Source organism: Myotis myotis, unplaced genomic scaffold (assembly GCF_014108235.1).
Source record: "Myotis myotis isolate mMyoMyo1 unplaced genomic scaffold, mMyoMyo1.p scaffold_m19_p_6, whole genome shotgun sequence".
Lineage (NCBI taxonomy): Eukaryota > Metazoa > Chordata > Mammalia > Chiroptera > Vespertilionidae > Myotis > Myotis myotis.
Genome location: NW_023416368.1, coordinates 81,228,211 through 81,246,857, shown reverse-complemented (window position 1 = coordinate 81,246,857; position 18,647 = coordinate 81,228,211). Strand labels below are relative to the sequence as shown.

General features: G+C 56.5%; 1 protein-coding gene across 12 annotated transcripts in view; it reads left to right on the top strand.

Annotated features, from left to right (window-relative positions):
- The window catches only part of PTPRS (protein tyrosine phosphatase receptor type S), a 100,029-nt gene that overhangs the window by 46,662 nt on the left and 34,720 nt on the right, over positions 1 to 18,647 (top strand). For 7 of the 12 annotated variants that reach the window (XM_036313478.1, XM_036313474.1, XM_036313476.1 and 4 more), the window contains exons 5-7: positions 2,481 to 2,669; positions 8,166 to 8,276; positions 10,066 to 10,077. In XM_036313478.1, coding sequence (XP_036169371.1) covers positions 2,481 to 2,669; positions 8,166 to 8,276; positions 10,066 to 10,077 — 312 coding nt within the window. The remainder of the gene's footprint in view (positions 1 to 2,480; positions 2,670 to 8,165; positions 8,277 to 10,065; positions 10,078 to 18,647) is intronic. The other 5 variants (XM_036313477.1, XM_036313475.1, XM_036313473.1 and 2 more) reach the window with 1 other exon arrangement.

Sequence of the window (18,647 nt, the reverse complement as noted above, 5' to 3'; positions counted from 1 at the left end):
AAAGTTCATTGGTTCATGTCATGAAAATGTATGTGTCCAGCTTCAGGTTCAGCTGGATCCAGGAGCTCATACAAGGGTTCTCAGAGCTCACGCTCTGCCTCCGGGCTGATTCTCTTCTACATATATCCCCAGATGCCTCAGTAACTCCAGGCTTCCAAGCTCCCACCCAAAAGGGAGGACCAAATAGCCCAGGACGCGTGCACCAGGCCCAGCTTGCCCATGCCTGAGTCTGACTGTGGCTGGAGGAACAGAGGACTCCGAAGGGCAGAGCTCTCCCTGGAGTCGAGGGTGTGCCAGTCCCTTAGACGGGCAGAAACAGCTGCACACCCCCCCCCCCCCCACACACACACACTTCCTCATACACTCACACGAATCCTTTGGTAACACTCCTTCAGTAGGCTGTTTGCTGGTCTTTCAGGTGGGCTGGGGGTGGGGCACAAGAAAATGGCTTCCTCATTATAAACCAGCAGCATTCAGACAGCCTTGCCACAAATCCCTGCCCAGCTGCTCTCTACTGCCTTCTCTTTCGCAAGGCGGTTTTAGCCCAGGGGCCTGCAGCTTGAGTTCAAATCCTGGCGCTGCCACTCTGAGGCTATGTGACCTTGCATAAGTTAATGAACCTCTCTGGGCTGCAGTTTCCTTCTCTCCAGAGTGGGATAATAATGATGCTCAGCACAAGGGATGGTTTCATGGATGAGATGGGCGGTCGCTACAAGTGCGAGGCTCATGCAGTGCTACTTGGGGAATGAGCACTTGACCAAGTCTATCTGTCTGATATTATTATTATTATTGTCATTGTTATTCTCATTTGAACAAGCCAGCTTGGCCACCAGCCATCTCAGGTGGGTGGGTTGCTCCTGTCACCTGCAGGGACACCTTGGCCCTCAAAAGTATGAGCCACAGTCGGCAGTTAAGTGGGAGGTGGCCCCACATGTGGCTCTTCCAGTGCCCTCCAGGGCGGCAGCGCAGTGGTCAGCTTGGAGCCCTGGGAGGAGGCATCCCATTGGCCCAGGGCACTTTGTCCCTGACCCTGGTGTGCGGCCTCTGCAGGGTCCTGCGCTCAGAAGCTCTGCTGTGACCATCTGGAAACCCTTAACTTTTAAACTAGAGGCCTCATCCCTTCATGTGGCCTGGGTCCTGGAGCCTGTCCTGCAGGGGAGGAGGGAGGGGGGAGGAGGGCGGAGGGAGGGGAGAGGGGGAAGGAGGGAGGCGTCCCAGGCCTGGCCCGCCTTGCTCCTCCCAGCAGATATTTTTGCCCTGACCTTTCTGGGGCATAGCGGGAACAGCCTGCCTCCCCGTGCCCAGTGCCGGCCTCCATTGTAAGCTCTCAGAGAGTTAAGAGAACAAACTGTGAATCTATTAAGTGCCCCGGGCGTCTGGGAAGGCTACGTCTCTGGTCTCTGCTCCCCGCCCCCGTCAAGGCCTCCCTGGCTCTCTGTGCTCCAGCTGCTAGAAGGACGCGAGCTTGGCTGGGCACGCGGCCCAGGTATTTGACCCAGGAGCCTGGCCTCCCCGGCCCCAGGCCCTGAGCCCCCCCACCCTCCGCCCCCTTTCTGAGCGTGGAACATCTGAGCTGCTGGGCCGGCATCCCCGCCTCTCCCTCCCTCCCGCCCGCCATCTCATTGTGGACTCCACTCACGCCTCCCACGCTGTTGTTTTAATTAAACTCCGAGGAATAGGGCACAATGTGGTGCGTGATGAACAATTTTGTTTAATTAGGAGCTCGCAGTAACGTCAGGCGGCCGCGGCCTTCCCCGGCACCCACGTGCCTGCTCCCACCCTGGCTGGCTGCCACCCACACATGCTCAGGGGGGCCCCAGCAGAGCTGCGTGCACATGGGAAGTGCTAACATGTGTAGGCGCGGCTGCATACGTCTGTGAACATGCATGCACACATATGGAAACAGGAGCACAGGGCTGCAGGCAGACCAGCCTCCCTCATGCACAGGCCAGCTCCACGCGCCAAGCATTGAGGCCCTGTTGTTTGGGCATCAGCCTCTGGTGCTGTTCTCGGTACTAATGAGAACCACCTCTGGGCCTGAACCACCTCAGACAGGGTCCTCCTGCTCCCGATAGCTCCAGGCCTGGTTTGGGGGTTCTGCAGCTGCCAACCCAGCCTCCTCCGGGCTCAGCCAGGCTTAGGTGCTAACCCCGGCCTGGCTGTGTCCTGCCTGTATGACCTGGCACAGGTGTGTGTCTGTCTGAGCCTCGGTTTCCCCCTCTGAAATAGGCCCTCTCTCTGAGGAGGGCAAAGGGAGGCACCTGCACAGAGCCTGGCACGTAGTTAGCGTTCAGGACTTAGGACCGGGGCCACTTGCCCTCCCTGCAGCGCCCCCTGCATAGGCCGCAACCACAGCCGTCTGTTCCGCGGAGGGAATAGGGTGCTGTGGCTCCGTCCAGGGTGGCTGTGCCAAGCCCTACCCTGGAGGGGTGGCGCGTGATGACTGGGCCTTTGCCCTGTTTTCCCATCTCTGTCCTCAGAGGACCAGCTGCCCCCCGGTTTCCCCAACATCGACATGGGCCCCCAGCTGAAGGTGGTGGAGCGGACGCGGACGGCGACGATGCTGTGTGCTGCCAGCGGCAACCCTGACCCCGAGATCACCTGGTTCAAGGACTTCCTGCCCGTGGACCCCAGTGCCAGCAACGGGCGCATCAAGCAGCTGAGATCAGGTGAGTGCAGGTGGCAGGAGGATCTGGGAGCCATACAGGGCAGCAGGGGGAGGGCAGCATCTCCAGGGCCCAGGCCCTGTGGGCTGATGGGAGGTAGAAAGGCGGAGATGGGGGGCAGCCGTGGAGGGCATTGACGATGGGTGTGTCTTCCAAGCTGGACCAGTGGGGATATAATGGGGCACAGACTGGCAGGGTGATGGAGCTGTGGTAGATGATAGGAGGAGAGTTCTTTATTGCTGAGTGGGTACATAATGGGCCGTTTTGCACAGTGAGTTCCCAGCGAGGCACAGAGGACGGTGGCTGTCTGCAGTGCCCAGCAATGAGGACACAGGGGGACAGACAGGCAGAGAGGATGGGAGCCACGGAAGGTGGCCTAGGGAGAGGGTCTTCTGTGCTAAAGTAGTAGGCGTCTCCAGAGGACAGAGTGAGGCATAGGCAGGTAAGGTGTGGGGAACCATGGGGAGCTGCAGGCATAGTGTCTCCAAGGCGGAAGCAGTAAGGAAGCTATGGGCAAAGGCAGGCAGAGGATGGTGGTGAGGTCTGTCTTTATGGGGCACAGACAGGCAGCCTAGCCTACTTGTCTAGGCCCGGGCTGGGCTAGGGGACCTTGGGGCAGAGCACAGGCCTCAGTCACCTCAGGGATGGAGCACAGTCGTCTCGGCATAGCACCCACGTGCCCCATCTGTGAGTCCACGTGTCTGGGGGCTGTGTGTGTCTTGTGTCCGTTTTCCCATGCTTCACGACTCGTCCATGTGTTTGTCTGGGCTTCCTGTGTGATCTGACGTGTGGCACATGCAGCCATGTCATGTGTGATCTGACGTGTGGCACATGCAGCCATGTCATCAGCACATGGTTCACCTTCTCCCTCCCAGGGCAGAGCTTGTCTGTGCACATCTCAGCCACACGTGTACCCATGTGACAGTCCCTTCCGTGCACCTGTACCCAGTGCAGTCCCCCCACGTGCACGCATCTCGGGCCACAGCCCCCTAGTCCTTGTGCGTGCAGACGCGGGTGGTAGGGCTGTGCCCGTGTGCACTCACGCATGTTTCAGTCCGTTGTGGGTCCACACGTTGGAACACACCTCTTTTTGCTTTCTCTCCCCTTCCTCTGAGGACTCCGCCTGGGAGCCACCCGTGCCTGAGGCCTCCCCGTCGTTCTCAGTGCCCCTTACTCACTGCCCGGCCACATCTTCCCAGGAGCCTGTCCGCCCACCCTCTGCTTTCTGTTTCCCTCCCCAGGGAAGACCCAGGCCCTGAAGAAGGGCGGACATTAAGACCAGTATTTCTGCACCTGGGAGAGAGATAGCCTGACCCCGCCTTCCCCCGACATGGCCGGAGATATTTGCAGCTTTGGGGGTTCAGCTGGGGGAGTGATGGCAACCTTGGGAATCCAGTTGCTTCCCTGCTGGCTTCCACCGTCATCTCCCCTATAGAGTGAAGTGATTAAGAGCATGGACCTCAGGACCTGATGCCGGGGTCAGTGTCAGCTGTGTCCTAGAGCAGGTCCCCTCTGGGTCTCGGTCCCTGGCGCTATTATGAGGGCCCGGGATGGAACGCCTGGCACGTAGTAGGTGCCCAGCGAACATACGCTGCTTTGTGGACCCTAATAAATCTGCTTACTCTGCCTCTCCGCACCCGTACCCACGAGTTTACAGGCGTCTGCACAACCACCCGTTAATGATCCTGTTCTCTCTTTCTTGTCCCTCTGTTGTAAACGTTCAGAAACCTTTGGTAAGTCTCATTTCTTCACCATGTCAACAACTAACGTTCCCTCTGTGTCCCCCGTCCCTTCCCCTCAGACTAACAGCCACCGTGACCGTAACTGTGACCCACTCCACGTGGCATGTTTACTAACCCAGCCCTCCCCCGCCAGGCGCCACGGAGCTGCAGAGACAGGAGCCCAAAAGGGAAAGAGGAAAAAAGGCCACACGGGGCATTCCAACCCCAGGTTGGGTGCTGAGGGGAAATCAGGAGCTTTGCATACAACAACCCACCTGCCCCATTCTGGGCCTTGGCACTGCTGGAAAAAGGCAAAGTGACAGAAGCCCCGGGGACTGGGGCTGCAGTGAGACGGGAGTTTTCTAACTGGGCTGATCATGGGCACTGCTCATCCTCTTTTCCCAGCATTTAGCCTGAATTCCCTGAAACCAGTTGCTGGGCTAATTCTTACTAAGGTGAGAATGACTGGTAGTGGCCCATGATTTTTCCTTCTTATGTTTCTTTGGCTACATCTTTTTCCTCTCACTACAGTGGCCATGGTCTATTTGGGCATCTTGGGAAGAAGTCCTGTTTGCTAGCCTCTAGCTTCTACCATCATAATCTATGTGTAGTGAAATAGCCCAAAGCAAGGGCTGACCCAGACTCCCAACTGCCCTAGATTCTAGTTCTCCACATTGCAGCCTTAAGCAAATTCTTATTTCTTCTCTGTAAAGAGGAGAGAGTGGCCTTGTCAAGTTGAGGATTTTGTAAGAGAGAACATGGTGGTTCCAAAAAGTTTAGGTAGAGAGCCCCCAACCTGATAGGCTGGATAGCTGAGTTCAAGGCCCACTCCTGCCTTTGACTCATGGTGTGACAATTCCCTGGCCCTTCTGGGCCTCAGTTTGCCTATCTGTAAAATGGGCCTGGGCTTGTTGTTTTTCTTCACCCTCAACATCTCTGCCCTGGCCTTAGGGTCCCCTTGTCCTCAGCAGGGTTATGAGCTGTCACTGGGGGAGTTGGGGAGATACCCTACCCCTTCCCCCCCGAAAGATGAGCAGAGGGTGGGACACTCTAGTCTGGGACCTCCTTTTTTGTCTCCCGAGTTGTCTGCCCCCGTACCCACGTGGACACACACACAGCCCTTTTTTCCTCTTTTCCTTTTGGAAGTAAAGGAGACTACAGGCCCTCCCTCTCCCTTTGACCCCCTTCACTACCCTCCCCTGTCTTTCCTACTTGGCCTGTCTGTAACACCTTCCCTTTGCTTTATTAATGCCCGGCCCTGGGGCACTAACCCGTCTTCCACCGTCTCTAACACGATTCCTGAGATCCCTACTGCTCCCTACCCCTCCCAAGAAGGAAAAAAGGAAGGGAGGTCATTGACCTCCCTCCCTCCACCCAGAAGGAAGGCAGCCAGCAGGCCTGGCCCGGCACAGACCTCCGGGGCCTCAATGCCCTCCTTCCCCAGGAGTGCCTGCCTGCCTGTGGGAAGCCCTCCTGACTGACAAGCCCTCAAACCCACCCCGCTCCTGGGAGTCTTGCCCCCTCCCCTCGGCGGGGTCTGCAAGGTCCTTAGACCCAGGCTGGCTCGGCTCGTGGCCTGGCCTGACCTCCCTGGGGCCCCCGGCCCCCAGGACTGCCTCCTGTCGTTCACCTGACTCTCTCTGCTTCCCTTACAGAAAGCACTCCGATCCGAGGTAAGAGGCTCTCTACTCACCCACCCACCCACTCATGCTCTCTCGCTGCCCACCCCGCCCCCCAGGCTCCATGGGGGGCTGCCTCAGGCCCCCCTCCACATGTCTCCTCCTCGACACCCTGCCCAGAGTTCTTCCATTCTCTGTGTCTATGTTGCTGTCTGTGGCTCGAGGGCTGAGTCCGGCCATGGTGGCTCCTCAGGCCACCTGGCTGCGGGCGTGGGGCCGCCTCCTGCTCAGGCGCCTCCCATGCCCACCCAGAGTGGGAGAAGCCAGATTGAGACCATTGCTCTGTAAGCAGCCCTTCCCATCGGTAAAGTGAGTGTACCAGCACAGAAGGGGTCTCCCAGCTCTGCAGCTTGGATCTGGGGGTTGCAGCCTGAGGGATCGGGGAGACAGGCAGTCTCAAAGGCCTGACTTTAGCCCCAGAGAATAGACTAGAATGGGCCTGGATAGGAGCCCTAGGAAGGAGTCCGTGTCTGATTCGGTTTTTCTGCGAAATGCAATGTGAGCTCGGGCAGCCTCTCTGCCCTCTCTGGGCCTCTGTGGTAATACTTGCCTTCCTGCTTCCCCAGAGCCTTGAGGTTGGGGGAAAGTAGGAATGTTAATGGGGCAGACCCTCCTCCGCTTCCCAAGTGACGTGTCCCGTGTCACTCCCCTGGGACAACCACGAACAAAGCTAGGAGGCGGGGTCTGCTGGGAGCTTGGACTGGATTTCCGGACTCTTGGTGCCAGGGACCCTGATCGAAGCCTGCGATTCTCACCCACTTGGAGATACTCACCCGTCTTCCTTTACAGGTCGCTGAGCACTCGGGTCCAGGCCTGTGATTCAGACCCGCTCAGAGAGGTTCTCTCATCTTTACTTACTTGTGAACGTGAGGGTGTGCCCTCGGTGTTGGCTTCAGGATTCCTCGGGGAAGTCCTGGGCTCACTTCCATTCACTCACGGGCACTGCAGGGCTCGATCGCAGCCTGTGCTTTAAGTATTCTTGAGAAGTTTCATTCATTCTTGTGTTCGTGGGAAGCGGCGTCTGCTTTGGGCCTGTGATTTCTGACATGCTGAGGGGAACTCGGCCCTGTTTTCGTTGGCCTCGAGGGCACGCGGAGCTGTGATTTGGGCCTGTGGCTTTAAATACGCTTGAGAGAACTGGCCTGTTTCAATTTCTATCCGCTCATGGCCAACAAATCCTTTGAGTCAGGCTCAGTGGTTCTCAACCTTCCTAACGCCGCGACCCTTCAACACACTTCCGCATGTGGTGGTGACCCCCAACCATAAAATTGTTTTCGTTGCTACTACTTAACTGTAATTTTGCTACTGTTATGAATCGTCATGTAAATATCTGATATGCAGGATGTATTTTCATTGTTACAAATTGCACATAATTAAAGCATAGTGATTAATCACAAAAACAATGTGTAATTATATATGTGTTTTCCGATGGTCTTAGGCGACCACTGTGAAAGGGTTGTTTGACCCCCAAAGGGGTCGCGACCCACAGGTTGAGAACCACTGACCTATCGGCAGGGGCGACCCAGTCCTGAAGTTTTGTTCAAACGCTTTAAAGAATGACAGCCCTGCCTCTGTTGACTCCGGGGCCCGTGTTGCACACACGTGAGGAACCCAGACCTACTAGTAGGTTCCCCTACACACGGGCACTGGGTACAACCAGCACAGCACCCCAGCTCCCGGTTCCCACATCACCAGGGTGGCCCGTCGGGTCCCCAGGGTCTCGGAATGACCGCTGCGGGTTGCAAATGCTAACCCGTCTCTCCCTTTGCCTGGGCAGCATCACTCCCTGCCTTTGCAAACACACCTTCATGGCACACGCTCCCCCGGCTCGTAGTTCATGTTGGCAGCCGTTTATGAAGCCCCAGCCCCATGACCAGCCGCTTTTACGGTGACAGTGGTGTGTTCGGGATGGTATGGGGCTAGGCACGGGGTTGGGGGGCGGGGGGAGACGAGCCAGGGGGCGCTGGCTAACGCAACTCTTTCGTCTGCCTCTCCGGCCCAGCCAGAACAAGAGCCGGGCCAGGTGGGGCTCTGGGAGAGCCCTCTGAGCACCCCTGGGCCTCCCCTGACTGGGCAAACTCTCTCCCCTCTCCCCACAGGGGCCCTGCAGATTGAGAGCAGCGAGGAGACCGACCAGGGCAAATATGAGTGTGTGGCCACCAACAGCGCCGGCGTGCGCTACTCCTCGCCTGCCAACCTCTACGTGCGAGGTAGGGAACGCCGCATCCAGGCCGAAGGCAGGGACCCGCCCCATCCCATCCTCCTCCTCCTGGGGCTCACAGCCTCTGGGCTCCCCTGTCCCCTGCAGACCTGAGCAGGAGGGCACCCGTACCCAGTTGAGGCAGCACCTTGGCCAGGCGGCTCCCCTCTCCTGATCTCCGTTTCCTTGCCTATAAAATGGGGCAGTTAAGTCCCCACCCCCGTGCCTTGTGATGGACGCCCGAGTGGGGTACCGGCCTTGGAGGGGGGTAGCAGGAGGGAACAGGGCAGGGCCTGGTAGGGGGGGTCGGGTCAGTCTTGAGCCTACAGGGCCGGGGGAGTCTGCAGGCCTCTGCCCCACCCGCCCGCCTGCCCCAGTCAGCTTCTTCTGTGGTGTGTCGTGCGTGCCTCCCTTGTCATGTGCTCGCTTCGCTTCTCCAAAACCCGTGACCTCGTAACGCGCCTCACTGCCCCCCCCTCCAGCGCCCTCCATCTAAGAGTTGGGGAGGGGTCTTCGAGGGTGCCCCCCCATGCTGGCCCTCAGCCTTCCTAGAGCCCAGTGCTCTCTCCCAGTCACCCTCAGAAGGACTCGTGGGGGCCAGAGCAAGACCAGGGCACAGCAGGCACCTGCCCCCAGCGCCGGGTTCTGTCAAGCCAGCCAGGCTTCTCCCGCCTGAGGCATGGGGCTCTTGCCCCAGCCCTGTCCCCACCCCCCCAGGAAGCCCCTGGAAGCATCTACACATACTTCCTTTGGGGTCCCTTGGTCCCCTCAAAGACCCTGGGGGCTCCCGTGCCCCCAGATGTGTCTGTGACCCCCTTATCCCTGTGCTGCTTCTCTTCGGTCCTTTCAGAAATTTTAATCCGCCTCCTCCACTGTTTCCGTTCCTCTACTTCCCGCCTCCCATGGATGCTTCTGATCAGATTTGTGGTAGAAACAGCTTCTGCCTGCCTGCCGTTCAGACTCAGGGCTGTCCCAGCTGGCTCTGTACCCTTGACGCCAGCACGGCCTCCTCCAGGCCTCAGTTCCCCGTTCGACACACCAGGCCCTGCCATGCTTCACCCGGGAGGCGGGCGGCTCCTCCCTCGCCCACAGCCCACCAAACACAGCCCCACCCAGCACACAGCCCACCGGCTCGGAAGCCGCTCCTTGGTTCTGCACCTTGGGTTTTGCATCTGCTCTCTGAGGAGGAGGCTGCATGGAGGGAGGGGACGGGGACGCGGGCGGGCGGGCGGATGGGCAGGCAGGGGGCACGCATTTGATCTGCTGCCGCGGCCCCTCTGGTGAGTTCTAGTGCGTCCATGGCTCCAACTGACTGGTCTTTGTCTAACCTGCTTATTTTTCTGCAAACACCTGGGATGGGGTGTAGCAGTCTGGCAGAGCTCAAGCAGGGTGGGGGCGGGCCTCTAGCCAGGCTATGCCGAGGAAGAGGGGCCCTTGTGTCCTCAGCCCCCCAGAGGTGGGGTCCCCAGCATGTGCCTCCTTCCTTTGGGGGGGTATCCAGCCTCCCAGTCTTTGCCTGGGTCTCAGATGCTCCATAATTGAACTTAAAAAAAGAATTGTGGAAGGCAAGTATAGATCGTGTTTGTCAAGGAAGGAGTGGAGGAAAAGGAAAAAGGTCATTGCTGTTCTTCTTTATTTTTTAATTTTATTTTTATTTTTTGGTTTAAAGAAAAGAAAACAACAAACGATTGCAGCTTTTAGCCTTGGGAAGTCCTCTTTTTACTCTCTGTATCTCCCCTATTTTTTCTCTCCTCCCCATGTCATTGTGTTCTGCATCAAACCCCCTTTACATCCCTCAGAGCTTCGAGAAGGTTGGTGTGTTTTTTTCTTTTTTACTTTCTTTACCCACATTTTTACATTCTGAAAGTGACACACACACACACACACACACACACACACGAAATACACACAGACACACACATGGACACACAGACACGCACATGGAAGAATGATAGAGAAATGAACTAAAAAAAAAAAAAAAAGAACGGAATGCGAATAATAAGCGCAAAGCAAACAAAACAAAACAAAAAACCGCCAAGCGTGAGCAAAAATCCAGAAAGACACGAAAATCTCAGCCGCGCCCAGCCCGGCCTAGGGCAGGCCGCACACATGCGATGCTTGCATTGTGGTCGCCTCTATGCATCCTGTTGGTAATGTTGTTGCTAAGTTTTTTGCACTCCTCGTCGTCATGGTAACTTGGGCCTGATGCATGCTGGGAGAATGTAAAAATTTCTCTGCATGCCACTCTTGTCGGTTCGGTTTGGTGAATTCCCAACGCCTTCTGTTGGAGTGTTTCTCGTCTTCCGTTCCGTTTTTCTCTTTTGGTTTTCTTCATTTTTCTTTCTTTGTTCCTTTTGTTTAATTATGAGGTTTTTTGTTTTGTTTTGTTTCATTTTGGGGTGGGGGGAATCGTTATTTCCCCCCCCCCTCCCATCCCTTTCACCCAGCCCCCTCCTCCTCCGAAGCGTTTTGCCTTTGGTTCTGTCTTGTGTTTCTGTGCTATTTGATTTCGGTTTCTTGGGCTGAGCTGTTCTGTGGTTGTTCTCCAAACGCATTGTGATTTACAAGCCAGTGTTCCTGTCCCGACTACCATCTGGGAGGGTGGAAGTCCCACAGCTGGGATGCTGGGCAGAAAGTGACCGCCGGGGTTCAGGGGGTGGGAGCATAGACAGATGATGGGAGGTGGCCATAGTTGGTGGGGTGTGTGGGATGAGCAGCCCCATTTGCCTGACCCTCCCCCGCCAGCCCCCTTTTACCCAGACCTGGCACCTCAGCCTTGCCAGGCAGCAGTGTGGGAAGGGGACTTAAGCAGGCAGGTTCCCATCGTCTGCCTTGGCATGAGACCACCTCCCACTCTCCCAAACAGCCCCCCAAAAAACAGGCACTTGCAGTACAGCTGAATGGGCCGTCGGCATTTTGAGTTCTTGTTCAATGTAGTGACAAGTCCAAATGTGGGGCGTGGCTCCCTTAAACCGGACCATCCTCCCCAAATGATGCATGCTTGACACTGAGGCAGCATTCAGAACAGCGGCTGGTGTGTGACTTCGTGGGGCCTGGCTGGGCACAAACACGGAACCGCCCCTCAGAAGTGTAGCCTGACGGACTGGGGAAGTACTTCGCCAGTATTCCCGGCCTGCGCCTCCCCGGCAGCGTCCGCGGATTCCCCCACCACCTCGCAGGCTCTGGGTCTAGTCACAGGTGTCTTTTGTCCAGACGTAGAGCACGGTCACTTTCTGAGCCCTGAGCATCAGAACTGTGGAATTCTGGAGAAAACCCAAGGGAACTTTGGACACAGCCTCTCCGCCCCTCTCTCTGCCTCCCCGATTCTCTCTGCCTTTCTCTCTGTCAACTCTCTTTCTCTCTGTGTCTCTCTCACTCACAAACCTTCCGCGATGCATGCTCCCATCATTTGCTCCCTCCCTTGAATAATGGCAAGCCCTCGAGAGTCCCACTCCAACCCCAAACCAGCCTCCAGTAATATCCACTTAGATTCCTAATCTCCAGCCACGCCCCAGCACAGATGATCACTGAGGGCAGAGGCAGCCTCTCTGGGGTCCCCTTTTCCCCCTCTTGTCCCTTCACTTAACTCCCAATTATTAAGCCTAGGGCCAAGTTGGCAAGAGGAGTTTGGATGCAAAAAGAGGAGATGTACTTCTCTTGTCTTTTTTAATCCACGGTGAGAGCGTCAGGCTGACCCTCAAGGAAGTTCCAAAAGATGGAAGAGAGGGGTCTCCCAGCTCCTCTACTAAAAATCATGTCCCAGTGAGTTGGAGCTGAGGGTCTCTGAAGGCCACTTGGACTTTGGGGGCAGTATTGCCTAGTGGTGAGAGCACAGACTCTGTGCTCCAGCAGACCCGGGTTCAAACCCTGCCTCTGCTTCCTGGCTGTGTGGCTTTGGGCTAGTCACCATTTCCTCATCTAAACAGTAAGGATCATTAGTATGCCTAGCTCACTGGGTAGTTGGGAGGATTCCATCCAGCTAATTAACGCTCCTCAAGTGCCCTGTGTAGTGCGTGGCACAGAAGAAATGGCTGGTGGGGTTGTGGTAGAACAGGGAAGTAGAGAGTTCAAGCAGATGATCTGGACCAGGCACTGGCCTTGTTTGGGGACCTCAGTTTCCCTGTTACGTCCTTCACAGACCCCCTGTTTGCATAAGAGGGCTTATGGGAAAGTGCTTTGAGAAGGGCAGAAGCTAATTCATTCGCTCAGATCTCATTTTTTGCTAGTGCTTTTCTGAGGCCATTTCATGATCTCATTTTCTCCTGGCTCCAAACCCGTTCCCGTGAGGTCAGTGGCCTCCCCAGAGCACGTCTCTCCTCCTGTGCCCTGTCATTCCCCCAGGCAGTTCTGTGGCCACAGTATCAGAAGGGGGCAAAAAAAAAAAAAAAAAAAAAGGCCCAGTGTGGGTGCTAGGCTACCCTTGCAGATAAGACCCAGCCCACCCCACGAGATGGGGGCCACCTGGCACATTCTGCCCTCAAGGCTACGAGCATTTACATTGTTGCCAGAGCAGCCAGCCCTGGGAGTTAATTGCAAAGAATGTCCAGATCTAACTGTTTTTTTTTCAATTCACAATCTCCAGCTTTGCTGATCCTGGGTTGCTTAGGGGGTGGACTATTCAGACTTGCCCTTCTCCTGAACTTCATCTCTGGGATCCAAAGGCCCAAAGTCAAAACCAGGCCCATTTTGTAATTCAGCTGGCAGCTGCACTCCCAGAACTCCCCTGGGGAGGTGCAGCCAAGGCTTTTGACAAGCTGGGAAGATGCCAGACTCTATGCTCCCTGGCTGTTAAAGTTGTTTTTTCTCTTTAAAATTGTAAGCCGAGAAGGTGTGAATTAGTGGCCAAAGATGGTGTCTTTCCCGCTTGGTCTAGCGACGGAGCTTCATTGAACCACGATGCACAGGACCCAGGAAATGGAGTGCCACACAGCCCTGTGGTGGGGACACGCAGGGAGAATGCAGAGCAGCTGGAGGGAGGCCTGGGGAATAACTTTCACTTTCCAGGGACTTAAGATTAGGGTTTTGGAGGAGGCCCATGTGGGGCTGGCCTCACCTACCGCCGGTCTCGAATGCCGAGCTGAGAACCTGGGGCTCGGTGCCCATCACCAGAGGGGGATCTAGATTGCCCAGTGCTGAGGTGTTCCTCAGAACCTTTCATTTGAGACCCGTCCCCCGGTTTTTTCATATCAACTCATATTACGGAATTTTATAGGACAGATTGTTTTTAAAATTAAATTTCTGGCACTCAAGCCATATAATTAGTGGACATGACCTCTGAGTGCTTCCCTTACCTCTTGGCCCCCCGAAACAGGAGTAGTTGAAGATATTGGTCCAAAGATATTGGGCCTGGAACCCCTCTCCCCTCCTCTATCTCCAGAAAGACTCCCCGTGGGGAGTGCTGGCCAGCTCCCCAGTCCTGCCGATTATACCCAGCCACGCTGCCCCCAAAGGCCCGGACTTGACCCTGGGGGGTAGGTGATGGCAGATCAGGCCCCAGCCCTTCTCCTCATCCCACCCTACCCCTAGGAGAGAGGGGGCTCCAGGGTGGACTTGGCGGGCGGCGGGAGGGAGGCGCTCTGCAGGAACACTGAGCTCTAGACCCCTCTCGCCTGCTGCCTGCCTCACACTCTTTGCATTGCTGTTTCCTCTGTTTTTTGGTGGGGGTGAGGGGACCCTTAGATTACACCTCGTCATCCGGAAAGCCCGCGTCCCAGCTGCAGCAAAGGGGGCCAGGGGAGCCTGTCGATTGGCCAGATCTCATCCCGTTTTCTGCTAGAACACAGCAGCAAAAAGGACGGGGGAGAGAGGGCATGAAAGAACAAACACCAATAGAAAAATCGATAGTGCAGCAAAACGTCCACTCAAAACTTTGCCAACTTGCCAAGGCCGCTGGTCAGCCCGTGGGCCAAGGGTCCAGCCAGGTCCCTCCAGGCCTCGCATGCTACCTGATGGCGGAGGGAGCTGGTGGAGGGAGGAGGGAGGCAGGATGGTGGGGGGCTGGGGGGCAGATGCCTAGGGCAGGCCGTACCCCCCCTCCCGGGGCTGCAGGCTGAGGGTCAGTGGAGGGGCTGAGAAGCGGGACTGTTCATGAGGCCTTGGAGCCCCTCCCTCCTGACAGGTGTAATCTAAGCTTCAACCCGCGGAGGCTGCAGAACTTGTGGCGTCTCTCCCCTGCCCTCCCCACCCTCACCCTCATTTTGGAGTCCAGAGGAGCATCCAGTAGCTCCTCTCACCCCAAAATGCCCAGCAGAGCCCCCCCACCCCCACCCCCTCGGAGCTGCGGCTTGCTGAACCATGGAGATGTCTGACACTGTCGAGTTCCCTACCTGGTGCTTCAACCAGATCACCTCACTTTTGAGTTTCCCCTTCCCCTCTCCCCCACCCTTCTCCCCTGAACCCCACTTTTGGTTTTTGAGTTTCTGCCTCTTCCTGCTTGGGGGAGGGGTCGTCTCCCGGTTGCTTTGATGGTTTTTGAGTTGTTTTTCCATGTGAATCGGGGTTTGAAGCGACCCACCCCCTCCCAAACCCGCCACCCCCCCACCGCCCACCTTCCTGACCCCTCACCCACGCGGGTCCCCCCGCTGGGACCCCCCGGCTACTCGGTGATGAGAAGAGCTGGAATCGAGAGCCAGCTGGAGCGTGCTGAGGACCAAGGCTGGTGTGGTCCCCTTATAACCCGCCTGGACCCTCCATTCAGGTCGGTAATTGGGGGCGGGGGTCCCGCGGGGCCGCCCTGTCCCATGGGCTCCGCGCCCACCTTACTTTCTCACCCGCACCTCAGACTCGCAGCCGGGGGTGGAGAGATGACGTGGGTGGGTGTCAGCACCAAACTGGGCAGAACACAGGGTCAGCCGCCCGTCCTTGCCAGCGGGGAGGATGCCCAGGAACCTTGCGAGACCCCCATGGTCTGCGTCACCTGGTGCCAAAGGGCAGAGTCCTCCCCAAACTCGTGGCAAACCAGCCCCCCCTGAGGAGAGGATGGGGTGGTGAGAAAGCAAGTGGGCAAAGTGTCTTAGGCGTCAGCTCTTAGAGCTATTGGCAGATCCGTTTAGCCGATGGCTGCCGGCCACGTCGGGGATTCTAAGCACTAAAATTACTGTGGTTGATAAATGCCCTCCCACATTTCACTGACTTACAGTTAACAACCTCACACAGCCAGTCTTTTACATATTCAAGATGTATGCCTTGTCTGTACTTCTGAAAAAAAAAAAAAAAAAAAGGTACTTTCCAAATTGTGATATTTCCTGAAGGAAGATTTAAAAAAAATTTTTTTTTTGTATTGATTTCAGGGAGGAAAGGACAGGGAGAGAGAGACAGAAACATCCATGTTGAGAGAGAATCATTGACCGGCTGCCTCCTGTACGCCCCCTGCTGGGGATCGAGCCCTCAACCTGGGCATGTGCCGCAACCGGGAATCAAACCGTGTCCTGGTTCAGAGGTCGATGCTCAACCACTAAGCCACGCCAGCCGGACATGAGGGAAGATATTTTAAGATCAGATGTGAACAGGGTCGCTTGGGCGGGATGTTGAGCCTTACAGAGGGATAAATTGGGCTCACATTTAATCTTTAAATTCTAAAGCCGGCGCTTAACGCCCTTTGATGTTCCAGCAATCCCTTTCCGTGTAAGCCTTTCACTGACGGCCCTGGGCGTTGATTGTGGTGGTGGTTGGTTAGTATCCAACTGGTGGTCGCTGGGCACTATTCCGCTGACAGGGATGGGGACTTTTGCCCTCGTTGGTGTCCTCAGTGGGTAAGGACACACAAGGTTCCAAGAGCCAAATGCCAAAAAGGGACACTGGCTATGGTTCTGCTACTTTCCACGGTGACGGGAGAGGAGGCTCGCTGTATCGCTTTATCCGCAGCAGGCGCCGGGCGTTCCTGGCGCTGCTCTCCGGCCCGCCACTTCCTCTGTGTCTCCCAGCTGGCCCTGGCCCCTCTCCGAGCCTCCACTCCCTCATCCACAACCGAGCATCAGAACATTTGCCTCTCAGTGTTGCTGGGGATCAAGCGAGATAGGGATCCAATAGAAATTCTTACTCTTTCCTTTTTTAAATGCTTTAATTCTAACCCATCCCCAGACTCTCCTAAAGCAGAGGATCGAATTGGTCTTCCCAGCGGCCTGCTGAGCTCTGTCCTAGGCACCGCCCTAGGCAGCCTCATGACCTCAGGATGTCACTGATGTCTCCATGTTGCAGATGGGGAAACTGAGGCTCCAGGAAGATGAGGGGTCTTCCCAAGGCCCCAGGGCTCATTCAGCCGCTGCCGTGCCCCCACCTCTGCCCTACAGGCCTCGAGGAGCTGGACTTATTGTGCAGTTAGTTCTGGTCCGGTTTGTTCAGCCCTAAATGAGAAGTGGGCCTCGAGGGGCTTTATCGAGGGGGCTCCGGTGGGGCCGGGCTGGTTTGCCCCGAAAGTTCTTTCTCTGCGAGGATGTCACCTCTGTGGCCGCCAAGGCTCTTGGGTGCTTGGTGGGGGGGCCAGACCCTGTGTTCTGCCAGGGGTGGGGGGCACCTCCCGGGGGAAGCCACAGCCCTCCTCCTTTCAGACCCCGATTTTCAGCCCCACACCCATTCCATGTTGTTGTTGTTGTTATTTTTCTTCTTGCTTTTGGGTGTTTGGTTTTGGAAGAATTTTTTGTTTGGTTGGTGTTTTGGATTTCTCCTTTTTTCCGCTTTGTTTCTTCATTTGTTTCTCCTGGTTTGGACGTCGATGCTGTTTTCTGTCCTTGATTAATTAGCTCCCCGCGCTCATCCCCCATCGTGTTCTGTTTCCATGACAACGCAGCGTCGGGCATCCCACTCGTATGCCTCGCTGTGGATGCTGGTGGCGGTGGCTGGCCTGGACCACGTCCGCTGGCTGGCCAGACCCCATTTTCTTCCTCCAACTCCCCTCACCCTCCACCCAGCCCTGCCAGAAAGCTGCCCCCCATCTCAGAGCCCTCACCCATCACACCCCCAGTCTGTCAGCATGGCCCCTCTGTCTCCCCTCCCTGCCCTGCTCCCACTCCTTCCCTCAGGGGATGCCTTCCACGTCCTCCATCCTGTCTCCAGTGTGACTCTGGACTTTTCGTGGGGCTTCCTTTTCCGAAGGGCTGCCAGCATCTTGGCCCTACCCCCTCCTCCCCACAGAGCTCCCCCCTTCTCTCTGCCTCCATTCAGGGATTCAGAAAACAGGGGTTGGGGTTTCCACTGGGAACCCAGGCTGCAAGAGGAGGATCCAGGCTGCCTCCCTTTATCCCCTACAGCGGCAGGCCACACCCCCTACCCACACCCTCTTAGGGTGCAACTGTACCCCTTTACCATGTGAAAATTAGAGGCAGGTTGGAACGCTGAAAGTCACGAGGCCCTGTGTTGCCTTTTGAGACTCCATTCTGCCCTCTTCACAGTTAGAGACCAGACTCCTTGGCCCACCCAGGGCTGGGGACCTGCCCACATGACTTCCTGAAGGCCCGGGTCTGAGCCAGGAGTAAGCTCTTTCTGGCTGGAAGGCTTTACCAGGCTGCCCTCAGTCCTTCCCACGGCGTGTGCCGCCCCAAGGGGCAGCAAGCCATTCGGAAGTTCAGGTGCCTGTGAGCACGAAACCCCTTCCTTTCCCCACACCCCAACCCAGGAACCTGTCCAACTTCTGAAAATGGAGCCCCCGAAACGCGTCCTGCTGCCTTCATGGTCTGCGAGATGGGGACCGAAGGCTGCATCCGCTTCCCCACTAAGAAATGCACAGGACATGTCCCCGTTTTCTTCAGCGTTCAAGTTCATTCCCCACATTATTATTATTATTATCGTTGTTGTTGTATTCTGCCAGGGCTGTGATGTGACAATGTGGCAGATCACATTGGGTCACATCCGCTAGAATTAACATGCAGCATTGAAGTGGGCCCCCTCCCTCCTCCTCCGTTCTGTCTCTCCCGCCCTCTCTCTGTCCCTCTCCCTGTATTCTCTCTTTCTCTGGCCTCCCCCGTCTCTTCTCTCTGGCACCCACATGAGTATGCACTCAGGCCCCTGAGACCCAGGCCTCTCCCATGCATTCGCTCTCTCTCCGTTCCTCTTCCTGCCTTTCTCTCTCTTTTTCTCTCTTTCTCCTTCTCTCGACCAATCTCTTTTGCATGCTGTTTGTGACTCTGAGAGCTGCATTTATCAATGGAAACTTGTGAGATCCGACAGAAGCTTTTAGAAGGGTTTCTATACCCAAAAACCACAAAAATTTCATTAGAGTTTCTCATCTTTTCCTGGAGGGCCCCCCCCCCCCCCGGGGAAGTGGGCGGGGCCCCAGACACCAGAGGGAAGGGGGGGACTGAGATTCCTGGCCTGTGCCACCTGGTTCCAACTCTTCCCCTGACCTCCCCTCTTCACTCTGTCCTTCCCAGAGCCCCCCGCGTGCAGC